This window comes from Suillus paluster, assembly GCF_016628075.1.
Source record: "Suillus paluster strain FC165 chromosome Unknown EDB91scaffold_14, whole genome shotgun sequence".
Classification (NCBI taxonomy): domain Eukaryota; kingdom Fungi; phylum Basidiomycota; class Agaricomycetes; order Boletales; family Suillaceae; genus Suillus; species Suillus paluster.
In genome coordinates, this window is record NW_024537574.1 from 402,265 (window position 1) to 415,046 (window position 12,782).

The following is a 12,782-nucleotide window of genomic DNA, read 5'->3' on the forward strand; positions in this document are numbered from 1 at the left end:
AGTGGTAGTAGCAGAGCACATGATGAGGGGAAAATACATACAAAGCAGGGCATGCCCAGCCTTGGGTTTCGGGTCCTCAGCCACATACTTCAGTCATTTTGCCACGTAGAACCCTGGTTCTGGATGTGCCAAAAGGCCTGTAGAATCATGGCCAGCCAGTCACTGGCCGGAGTATGTAGAATCCAGCCAGCCGGAGCATGTGGAATCAGTGTGAATTTGTGTAGATATGTGCATATTAGTATTACTATGAAAAAAGTAGCTAGCCTTATAGCTACAGGATGTAGAATCCAGCTGGCCAGAGTATGTAGAATTAGTGTTGATGTAGATAGATAGATAATTACTAGGATTACTATGATTGAAAGCAGTAGTAGTGGCTAGCCTTGTACCTACAAGATGTAGAATCAAGGCTGGCCAGTCACTGGTTTCAGAATTGCATACCAGCTGGATGACATCTACAACATGTAGAATCAGGGCTGGCCAGTCATTGGTTTCAGAATTGCATACCAGCCAGCTTAATTCTACATCATGTAGAATCAAACTGGCCAGTCACTGGTTGCTAAGTTTTGTACCAGCCAGATGTCTTCTACAATATGTAGAATCAAGACTGGCCAGTCATTAGTTTCAAAATTGCATACCAGCCAGCTTGATTCTACATGTTGTAGAATCAAGGCTGGCAGGTCATTGGTTCTAGAATTGCATACCAGCTGGATGACATAGTATACAACACATAGGATCCAGCTGGCTGATCATCGGTTGCTAAGTTGCATACCAGTTGGATGACTTCTACAATATGTAGAATCAAGGCTAGCCAGTCCTTGGTTTCAGACTAACTTTTAGTAACCACTGACTAGCCAGCTTGATTTTACAACATGTAGAATCAAGCTGGCCAATCTGTAATTCTGAAACCAATGACTGGCCAGCCTTGATTCTACATATCATAGAAGACATCCAGCTGGTATGCAACTTAGCAACCAGTGACTAGCCAGCTGTATTCTACATGTTGTAGATGTTATCTGGCTGGTATGCAATTATGAAACCAATGACTGGCCAACCTTGATTCCACATATTGTAGACATGATCTGGCTGGTATGCAAATTAGCAAACAGTGACTGGCCAGCTGAATTTTACATCCTGTAGGCATCAGACTGGCTACTGTTTTCATAGTAATACTAATATTTATATATCTACATCGACCAGCACTGATTCAATATACTCTGGCTGGTGACTGGCTGTCCATGATTCTATGTGGAAAATGACTGAAGGGTCTAAAATTATAACATGATCTCTGAAAGATTAAGAGCCAATTTATTTCAGAATTGTAACAGATCACTACACACTCCTGTCAACTTTGTAGTCAGTCACCAGTAGTACACTAGGTGGAGGGTTTCATAACTTGAGCACCAGCTTGATATTAAAAATATTATCTCTTTGCTAGTCAATAAAACATATCCTGTTTTGGTCACCTTCTCACAGGCCTCCGCATTCTTCTCACACTTTCATTTTCGCATTTTTCAGCCACACAGTGTGGGAATTACTCCACAACACCAAAAACATCACCTAATATGGTATACACCACAATTATAATTATTCTCACACCCTCCGCACCTCTCTGCAGCTTCACCATCATACCACAGTAGCTCCCCCTTCATATATCAGTAGTAGTTTGGCATATATATGTATAATATAATATAATAGACCGCTTCTTTGTCTATTTGTGTACCTGCTCCTCCACCAGGGCCCTTTTAAAATAGGGTAGAATATGAGACACTTTTGCACTTTCCCCCTTTGATAGGAAAGTGTCCCAGGGCATTCAGAACATGTTTATGAGTATATATGAAGTGATTCCAGTCTTTATTTGACCCCCTGAAGCGCCCTACATCAACAGATATAGTATATATACATAAAAACACAAAATATATTCCAAGTGATCATTTCTAGGTGGATATACTTGGACAAATGATTCCCAGTATCTATTCAACAATAGGAACAATGTATTAGGAGCCTAGGACCATAGGAGAATACCTTGTTGCATAGTGTACCCCCCTCTCCTGGTAGTTTACCCTCTGTGAAAATGTTTCCTGTAAGACTGGACCTTAAGGAGGGTATTGGGTCCATTCCTTAGCATATTTAGAATATATCTATCACCTAGCTACTCTAGAATATATACATGATCCTTCTACAGGGACATATAATTAGAGTATTGCATTGTTGGCATTTTTCATGTTTTTCAGTATCTTACCCTTGTACACATGATCACCCCTGCTCATATATTATCAGTGGTACACCAATAAATGTGTTTTATGCCAAGGATCAGCTTAAAATATGCTGGAGGTTCAAGTTAGTGTATGTACCTGCTATTTCTACTGATAAGGTGCCCACACCTTCACAATATTGAGATTTCATAATCGGACACCTGTGATATGTCTTATATATGTCCTAGATTACAGCCCTCAAAATTTAAAAAGATCCATCAAGGATTGAGTGAATTACAAGTAAAATGACATATGTGTGAAAAGTGACAATTGACATCTTTTCACACAAAGTCGCATTTATATATGATACATGGTAGACTACCTAAGGAACCCATACTACATAAGGCCCTGAAGGTAAAGAGTGGATAAAAGGGGTGTGGTGTAAAAGTGCATTGATCCAGTATTAAAGTCCAACTACTGCTCAAGAAGCTCAACTGACCATTTTCGATGTTTGGGATATTTGAAGTTTCCCACACTCAATTTCTTATCTATCTCACTTCCCCAGCTTTCAATTCTGGGTGGATCTTTCTGTAAATTTAAACCTATGATAGTGAATACATGTGAAATGTGCTCCAGGTATCTGATCATTAAATTTGGTCAATTTGAATACATGGGCTCCTGATCAGTAGAAATAGCAAGGACACATACTATCTCAAAACTCCAGCCTATCTTGAGCTGATCTTTGTTATTAAAAGCAAGTATATGTGCTAGGCTAATAATATATGAGTAGGTTGGATCATATGTGCAAGGGTAAGACACTGAAAAACATCAAAAACATTAAAAATATGATTTGTCATGTTTTTGTGCCTGTAGAAGGATCCTGTGTGTGTCCTGGGCTAGCTATATAATAGATATTCTCTAAATATGCTCAGGAATAGACCAAATACCCTATTTGGGGTCCAGTCATACAGGAAACATTTTCACAGAGGGTAAACTACCAGGAGAGGGGGGTACACTATGCAACAAGGTATTCTCCTATGGTCCTAGGCTCCTAATACATTGTTCCTATTGTTGAATAGATACTGGGAATCATTTGTCCAAGTATATCCACCTAGAAATGATCACTTGGAATATATTTTGTGTTTTTATGTATATATGCTATATCTGTTGATGTAGGGCGCTTCAGGGGGTCAAATAAAGACTGGAATCACTTCATATATACTCATAAACATGTTCTGAATGCCCTGGGACACTTTCCTATCAAAGGGGGAAAGTGCAAAAGTGTTTCATATTCTACCCTATTTTAAAAGGGCCCTGGTGGAGGAGCAGGTACACAAATAGACAAAGAAGCGGTCTATTATATTATATCCACATATATATACCAAAGTACTACTACTCATACATAAAGGTGGAGCCACTGTAGTGTGGTGGTGAGGCTGCAGAGGTGCAGAAGATTATCATTTGTGGGATATACCATATCGGGTGATGTTTTAGGTGTTGTGGGGTAATTCCCACACTTTGTGGCTGAAAAATGCGAACATAATTTACCCACAGTCACGTGACTTTTTCAACCAGCAGCAAATAAGACATTACAAAACAAAATTTCAACTACAAGCAGTGCTAAGTTTACTACAAGCTTATCAATACTTAAAGTAAGAAATGTAAATGGGGAGCTGCGAGACTTTGATGAGAGGGCCCTTCTTATCAAAGCCACACTCCAAGTGAAATTGTAGGTAACAACATAGTGAAAAAATATACTACTTACTGAGAGTCACTGACAATTAGCATGCATTACATGATCCCCCAGTCTCAAATAGCAGGGGTCACTGACAAGTAGCATGCACTGCACAATACCAGTCCAAATAGCAGGAGCCACTGACAAGTGGCATGCACTGCATGATCCCCTGGTCTCAAAGCCCCCAGTCCCAAATAATGTAGATAAAGAGAAAGGAGTCCTTTAAATTCTTGCAGCTGCAGTCTGCAAGAACTCAAAGGAGTATTGTAAAGTTGCTCTTAAATGATAGTATACAGGGAAATGAAGATGATGAAGGAAGCAAGAGAAAGAGAACCACGAGAATTGAAGTTGAAGTATACAGTGGCTCAAAAAAGTGTCCGAATGTTTATGCATTTTCAAGTAATTGAACAACAGCAAGGCAGAACCAAACAATGAACAACAGGTATAGGGACATGTCTGAAAGCCCTATATCATGGCTCAAATCTGGGATATATAGCGTGTGAACTCGACCATATATGGGCAAGCTATGGTAATTCTAAATACATGACTCATCCGGACACTTTTTTGACTTTTTATTGAAATCACAAAATCAGACCATTCATACATTATACTCTTAATTAAAGCAGTGTCATAATGATAGTATGGTCTGATTGCAATATTATTTGAATATATAAACCCACATAAGATCATGAAATTCAACATAATCATCATGAAGCCCATCTCCTCTGCTCACAAGGATAATATCCTTGTTCTCTGTACCTCTGGTTTATCTACTAGGCAAATTGCCTCAAAAACTGGTCTTGGCAAGTCTACTATTACTACAGTCATAAAGCAGCACACACCAGAGAAGGAAAATCATCAAATGGGATGTCCTCCCAAGCTTACTCCACAGAACAAAAGAGCTATTGTTCACCAAATTCTATCTGGCAAGGCTTCAAATGCTACCCAAGCTACCAAGTTCATCAATTCCATCATCTCCACTCCTGTCTCCCAAACTGTTAGAAACACCCTCAAGGCAGCCAATCTTAAGGCTGTAACCAAGAAGAAAAGACCTCTTCTCTCTGTAGCTCATAGGAAGAGAAGACTGGCCTTTGCTTTAAAGCACCAACATTGGACTGTGGAAGACTGGAAGAAGGTTATTTGGTCAGATGAAATAAAAATCAATAGAATGGGGTCATATGGTCAGGAATATGTGTGGAAAAAGGCAGGAGAACCATTAGGAGAAAGAGAAGTCAAGGGTACACTGAAGTTTGGAGGAGGAAGTATGATGGTGTGGGGTTGTATGGCATGAAATGGCATGGAGATTCTTTGTGAGGTGGAAGGATGGATGAATGCAGAGCAGTACATCTCCATTCTAGAGGAGTGTCTACTCAAAAGCATGCAGGAGTTAGGAATTGATGAAGAAGACATTATCTTTGAACAAAATAATGACCCCAAGTACACCTCAAAACTGGCTACAAAATGGTTTGAAGACCATGATATCAATGTTCATGGCCAGAACAGTCTCCAGACCTTAATCTCATTGAACATCTCTGTGAGTTACTCAAAAGACTACTTGCTGCCTATCAAGATCCTCCACAGGGGCTATTTGAACTATGGGAGAGAGTTGCAGCAGAGTGGAAAAAGATTGCTGAAGAGAAGTATCAAAAATTGATAGAAAGTATGCCTAGGAGAATTGCAGCAGTTATTAAAGCCAAGGGAGGTAGCACCAAGTACTAAAATCATAGAATAGTCTTGGTTAAATACAAAGTCAAAAAAGTGTCCGAATGAGTCGTGTATTTAGAATTACCATAGCTTGTCCATATATGGTTGGGTTCCCACAATATATATCTCAGATTTGAGCCATGATATAAGGCTTTCAGATGTGTCCCTACACCCTTTGGTTATTGTTTGGTTCTGCCTTGCTATTGTTCAATTACTTGAAAATGCATAAACATTCAGATACTTTTTTGAGCCACTATACATATGTTTGTCAGTTTGTTGTTGTTTGGCAATACAACAAACAAATCAACAAAGTCACATGCTTTCATAACTACATTTTTGATATTTGACTGGCCAGCTTGATTCTACATGATGTAGAATCAAGCTGGCTGGTATGCAATGCTGAAACCAATGACTAGCCAGCCTTGATTCTACATATTGTAGAAGACATCTGGCTGGTACAAAACTTAGCAACCAGTGACTGGTCGGCTTGATTCTACATGATGTAGAATTAAGCTGGCTGATATGCAATTCTGAAACCAATGACTGGCCAGCCCTGATTCTACATGTTGTAGATGTCATCCAGCTGGTATGCAATTCTGAAACCAGTGACCGGCCAGCCTTGATTCTACATCTTGTAGGCACAAGACTAGCCACTACTACTGCTTTCAATCATAGTAATCCTAGTACTTATCTATCTATCTACATCAACACTAATTCTACATACTCCAGCCGGCTGGATTCTACATCCTGTAGCCATAAGGCTAGCTACTTTTTTCATAGTAATACTAATATGCACATATCTACACAAATCCACACTGATTCCACATGCTCCGGCCGGCTGGATTCTACATACTCCGGCCAGTGACTGGCTGGCCATGATTCTACGGCCTTTTGGCACATCCAGGGCCAGGGTTCTACATGGAAAACGACTGAAGGGTCTGCCTCAGCAGGAGCATTCTTGAGCTTTTGGATCGCTTCCTGGTGTTGGCACACCAATGAAATTGTGTCCATCATATAGTTTGTCCCCCACCTCTTGAGTGATTGGTAGTATTCAGCTGTCGCCAATCCACAATTTGCCTCTGAAAATGCCAATGCAGCAGTGCTGTCTTTGCCACTGGATTTGTTGCACTTGAGGGGTAGTATTCTGTGACCCTTGGTAGTACTGCCCTTTGCACTGCTAGTGCCAATGCTTTGGTCATTACCAGAAGCTTTTGGCTTTGCGACAAAGTTGAGAGCGTGTTCTAGCTATGAAAATGAACGGTTAGTTAATGTTAGAAAATTTAGACGGGACCTACTGAGGCAGTGCATGCGGCAATCACTAAAGAGATTATGCGAGCAGCTGTGATGAAGAGGGAGCTGGAAAGACAAATATATATCTCAGACTCTAGGAAAGATCTCTGAATGAGTATAGTACCTGGAAAGACAAATATATCTAATGGTATGTTAGCTCTATAGATTAATGTAGAAATGAATAAAAACATACATCTCAGACTCTAGGAAAGATCTGAGATGTTCAGTTGATGCGACTCGTTCTTTATAGTATAGTTAGCATAGATAAGTAAATTAGTGTAACATAGGAATAGACGTCTCAATATTGACAAGCCTCGGCCAACGTCAATGCATTGCCTTGTCATACTTGGACATTGCGCTCATATGGTTTCACTTTCATCTTTCTGGTCTGTTCTCCTCCGACTCTCTCGTTTTGGCTGACTCCAACAATCACAACCTGCATACCCTTCAATTGCAGATCATCCGTGTTGAGTGCGGGTACATCAAGGAATCCAGCGATTGCATTCATATGTGCGCTTTCAATCATTTCCAACATAAATTCAGACCAGTAAATCTGGTCTGGGTCACAAACATCTGGATTGTTGTAGAGGAAGGCCCACTCGTCGAGAAGATTTGCTGCCAGTGTTTGTTCAAAGTCGATATTGTTGTCTTCATCTTCATTCTTGTCATCTTTAGAAGTAGCTAGAAAGTTTGCAATGAGGGCCATGGCTGTTGATCCAAAATTACTGCGCCAGGAGCAAATGCACTGATTCACCTTTCATTAGAGATGACTTGTAGTCAGAAATAGCAGTTTGACAGTAGGAATAGAAGACTTACCAAACCAATGATAGGGCCTTTTGGTTGGACATTATGATTCATTCCTGGATAAGCAACATCAAAAATAGCCTGGAGCGCTGGAAGTAGTTTGTTGGTGTCGATGGACCAAAAATTAGGTTGAGCACCTGCCCACAGAAAAACAGTGGGGATAAAAGACCTTTGCCACATGCCATCCTCAACATAATTTGGGGAAGATTGGTGTTTCGCCATTGGTTTCCACTTTTCGGCTTCATCATCAAGTCAGTGGACATCAAATTGGGCTCAGGTGACGCCAGAATGCTTGTAATCTGGGACACTGGTTCTAACTTAGCTTTCTTGGGTGGGTTCGGGTTCTCGCAGACTATTACACTAGTCTGTCAAGTGCCTCAGTATAAATAGAATTAGATATGAAGAAAAAAGCCTACCTTTGAAGTGATCCATGCTAGCTCAGTAGGAATGGGCTCAACTTCGGGAGTCATGAACTCAGAAGTGTCGAGTATCATGGAGTCATCAGCAGCATCTAGATCCTCTTTGGATGAACTGATCAAGTCGACTGCTTTGATTGGCCTCTTTGTGGAACTAACAGTGTGAGTTGATTGAACCTGTTCTATAGTGAATTGCATTATTTCAGCTTGTTGAGTGAATGGCAATAAATTGAATGGCATTGACACCGGCAGTCTTTTGGAGGTGTCATCATCTGAAAGTTCTGTGATCTCATTAGTGATCCCTATGACACTCTAAAAACGCATCAAACCATGTCAGACCTTAATTTGTTGATATCGTTGAATGCTCACCTGCACCCCCCCCTTCCTTTTCCATTAGCAATGAGAGACGACAAGTGCTCTTCAAATTCTTCATCATCTTCATCATCATCGGCATCAACATCAATGTCAATGTTGATGTCTTCATCTTTGTCTGATGCAGGAATGTGTGAAGTCCTGGATGAGTCTGTCAAGGAAGGAGGTGGATCTTTTGCGAGTGAGACTGTGGTTGCAACTGTTTGGCCTGTTCTTGCTGATGAAATGCCCAGAGAGTTGGCGGAAACAGTTTCAGTGGGAACACTGGGAACAGGGGAAGGTTTCGCAGCTCCCTTCAATTCAGGTTCAAGGTGAGCACGCCAGTTATGGACCTTGCCCAAAAGGCCATATTTCTTATTTCTGAGCCCCCAAGTAAGGTTCATAAAGCGAAGCGTAGACTCTGTGAGCATCAATAGCATGATGGTGAGAAGACAAATTACTGATGGGTTAACATTTCCTTTCTTGTCGCTATCAGGTACTCGAACTTGTTGGATCTGCCTCGTTGCAGCGCTTACCACTTCATGCGATATGGTAGGGTTGGCCTTCTTTTTCTTCTTCATCTTTCTGCCCTCATTCTCAAACTCCTTGTTTACAATCGCCTTGCCATTGCCTGCACCCACACCCGTGCTATTAGCTGTGCGGTGACCACCTGCGTCTTGAACTACAGCTTGCACTGGATGATTCTCTGAGGTGAGCTCACTAGTTACCCCTTGCATACTCTCCTTCACACTCTCCTTCTTCTTCACTGGTCTAGCCCAGGGTTTTACTGGTTTTGCTCTGTTGGCTGCCTCAGTCGCCTGCTGCACCTCCATGGCAGCCTCGATGCCTGCAAGCCAATTAACTCCACACTGCACAGCAGCTTCCTTGATAGCCTGTGCTTCCAGGGCACACTCCTTGTCCTGTGTGATCTGGGCTTTGGTACATTGCTTCTTTTGACCTTCAAGAAGCACAAGTCCAGGGTGCTGAGTTGCATTTTTAGGGCGTGTATGGCGAGGAGAAGCGGGAGGTGCCATAGCCAATATGAAAAGCAGGAAGGGGCAGAAGAGAGCTGGCAATGGGTAGGCCTCAATAAAATGTAAGAGTCAAACTGCAAAAATTCCAAGTAGTAGTACTAAACACAAACAAACAACCCTTTGTAACCTAGTACTCAATACTTCACGCCACTTTCCAAGTCCGCCTACACTTCAGCACTACAACAACAGAGTGTGACTGCCAGAACTGGTACTACTGGCCATCCTAACAACAAGCTCTCATCTAACCACAGATTTCTATAGACATCCCACAAGCGCCAGGAACTGGTATTGGCTATCCTACTGACAAGCTCCCTCCTGTGCATCATGTCCCAGACTGGCACACAAGCGAGCCACCTGCGCCATGAGCCCATTGGTCTTTGCATCCCTTGCACAAAGCCAGGGTGCAACCGTTGGTTTAAGAATAGGTTGGGGCACACGCAGCATATGAATGCAAAGCACCCTGTGTTCCTACAACAACTTGGATCGACTCAGCCATGCAGGCCTCATTCGCCAAGTTCTGGGCTGCCTGACACTACCAATTTGGGTGATACTGGTGCTATGGAGTTCAGCGACAACAAAAATCCTATGCAACCAATGGTTGGATTTTGTGGCACTGGTGACCAGCTGTATAGAAACTACCACCCTTTTTTGTCTGGTATGTTTTTCGTCCCATTGAATTTTTCTAATATCTCATTCACAACATATGAAGCTTGCCCCTGCAATTCAGAGGGCAACTTCCTTCCACCAGGAACTCCACCTCCACCACTCACTGACAAGATGCTGGACGACTGGACTCCATACAAGAGCCGGGTAGAATTCCAGCTCACTGATTATTTGTTTACAAAGAATCAAACCCCTGTGCATTTGATCAACCAGTTGCTCGATATTTGGGCAGCTTCATTAATGCAAGCTGGTAGCAGATTGAGTCTCTTTTCAGATCATCACCACATTTACAAGACAATTGATAACACTCCTCTTGGCAATGTAAAATGGCAATCATTTACTGTCAAATATACTGGTGAGATTCTGGAGAAAGGCGCTGCACCATGGATGGTGGATAGTCACAAAGTTTGGTTCTGTGACCCCCACAAAGTCATTTGCAACATGCTTTCTAACCCAGATTTTGCTGTGGAGATAGACCTTAGACCTTACCAGAAGTTTGCGATGGAGAATGACGAGCGTCAGTGGAAAGATTTTATGTCTGGGGATTGGGCTTATAAACAAGCGGTATGTCTTTTTTTGATTTTATTGTTTGTAGGTTTGACATGCATCTACAGAACATGATTTCTGAGGATCCTGACACACATGGTTCAATGTTTGTGCCTGTGATTCTCAGGAGCAATAAAACAACTGTTTTGGTCACAACAGGACAAAACGACTACTATCCTCTTTACGTGTCTATTGGAAATGTTTGGAACAATGTATGCTGTGCCCACTGAAATACTGTTGCTGTTGTAGGGTTTCTCACAATGCCCAAAAGTACGTGTTTGTCGATTTTGTATCTTATTGTCCTTACATCTTGCAAAGCAACCAAACAGCATGCCAAGACAAAATGTTTCTGAATGTTTCACTGCCAGCTATTTCACTCATCACTCTCGTATATCCTCAAGAGCCTGAAGCCTGGCATGACGACACCTGAGGTTGCGCATTTCGGGGATGGGCACTATCACCACATCATCTATGGACTCAGGCCTTATATTGCAGACTATGAAGAGCAAGTATTACTTGCATGCATAGTTTGAAGGTGGTGCGCTAAGTGAGCAGATTTCCTCAATCATCTATTGTATTTGTTCTGATACCAAGATAGGTGTCTTTTGCATTGCAAGGCCCTTGATGAGACCACTCTCCTATGCTCAAGACTTCATGTGGATGTGCTCATTGAGGAGTGCAACTTTGATACCTTGTGGGCAGAGTATGGTATAGTTTCCGTCCTCATGGTATATCCTTTTTTTGGTTTCAATTGTACTTGTAATTGACGCATATGGAGCCATTTACAAATGATTTCCCCCATGCTGACATCCATGAGTTACTCGCACCTGACCTTCTCCACCAAATTATAAAGGGGTCGTTTAAGGATCATTTAGTTGAATGGGTCGAGAGATACCTCTTGCAGGAGCACAGAAAGACACAGGCTAACATCATTCTAGATGATATTGACCGATGGTATGTTTAATCAACTGCAATCTTCATTTACTCTTAGCTTTTCATAGGATCGCAGTGGTTCCTCCTTTTCCTGGCCTGCATTGGTTTCCACAAGGACGCCACTTCAAACAATGGACCAGTGATGATTCAAAGGCCCTCATGAAGGTATTTTATATTTAATTCTTCTCGGAATAATGTAATGCTAAGTGTATCAAGGTGTACCTGCCAGCAATTGAGGGTTATGTCCCTGAAGATGTTGTGTGTGCATTCAGTGCCTTTCTCAAGTTTTGTTATCTCGTCCACCACAACATACTTATGGAGAAGTCCCTTGAGGAGATCCAAGCTGCACTTGCTCATTTTCACCAGTATCGCGAAGTTTTCAAGACCACTGGAATGATTACGATGTTTTCGCTTCCATGACAACACTCGATGACTCACTACGTGCATTGTATTCAACTCTTTGGTGCTCTGAATGGCTTGTGCTCTTTGATCATGGAGTCAAAGCACATTAAGGCAGTGGAGGAACCTTGGAGGCAGTTCAGTCAATATAATGCACTAGGTCAGATGCTTCTGACTAACCAGCGTCTGGACAGGCTGGCGGCGTCATGGGTAGATTTCTGCACTCGTGGAATGCTCTCAGATACCTGTCTAACATCTATTCTTGCAGCACTTGGTATGCATTCATTTCTACCTTTTTTTCTGCTATTTAATCATGATTTTGCTAGAACTGTCAGCAGATGCACCTGTGCAGGCTGAGCCCACCAGTGCAGAAGAGTATAATCCAAACCAACAGGAACCACCTGTTGTGCACCAAATTGACAGCATACCTGACATTGATGTCATTGCTGACTCCGAAGATATTGATGCACCAACTTCAGTACTCGCACATGTTCAACTAGCCTGAACATCTCGTAAGTTTTTTTTAAATTTCATTTGCATGTTCCAAGTCTCAATACACTACGTACAGAAGGGACAAAGCACACCCAGACCATTCCCACACTAGCCGATGAACTCACCATCCCACACTTACCTGACCTCATTTGAGATTTCCTTGTCGAGCAACTGTATCCAGAAATGCACCTTGCGGAAATCCCTGAAAACATCATGGACTGTC

General features: G+C 41.9%; 3 protein-coding genes across 3 annotated transcripts; 2 read left to right on the forward strand and 1 right to left on the reverse strand.

The window, feature by feature from the left end:
- Positions 1-6,139: 6,139 nt before the first annotated feature.
- On the reverse strand, positions 6,140-9,526 carry EDB91DRAFT_1080365 (uncharacterized protein; the record flags this gene model as incomplete). The annotated part of the gene is made up of 10 exons (XM_041315220.1): positions 6,140-6,190; positions 6,356-6,416; positions 6,485-6,876; positions 6,927-6,987; positions 7,115-7,163; positions 7,366-7,666; positions 7,738-7,862; positions 7,895-8,090; positions 8,142-8,295; positions 8,511-9,526. 10 exons carry the CDS (start codon positions 9,524-9,526, stop codon positions 6,140-6,142), a joined length of 2,406 nt encoding a protein of 801 aa, XP_041179411.1.
- Positions 9,527-9,850: 324 nt separating this feature from the next.
- On the forward strand, positions 9,851-12,088 carry EDB91DRAFT_1246331 (uncharacterized protein; the record flags this gene model as incomplete). Its single annotated transcript, XM_041322646.1, has 8 exons — positions 9,851-10,181; positions 10,254-10,753; positions 10,804-10,947; positions 10,985-11,005; positions 11,353-11,463; positions 11,514-11,689; positions 11,737-11,833; positions 11,885-12,088. 8 exons carry the CDS (start codon positions 9,851-9,853, stop codon positions 12,086-12,088), a joined length of 1,584 nt encoding a protein of 527 aa, XP_041179412.1.
- A 72-nt stretch (positions 12,089-12,160) lies between these two features.
- Positions 12,161-12,572, forward strand: EDB91DRAFT_1246332 (uncharacterized protein; the record flags this gene model as incomplete). Its single annotated transcript, XM_041322647.1, has 2 exons — positions 12,161-12,341; positions 12,394-12,572. The coding sequence occupies 2 exons, from the start codon at positions 12,161-12,163 to the stop codon at positions 12,570-12,572; spliced, it is 360 nt and encodes a 119-aa protein (XP_041179413.1).
- Between the last annotated feature and the right edge of the window lie 210 nt (positions 12,573-12,782).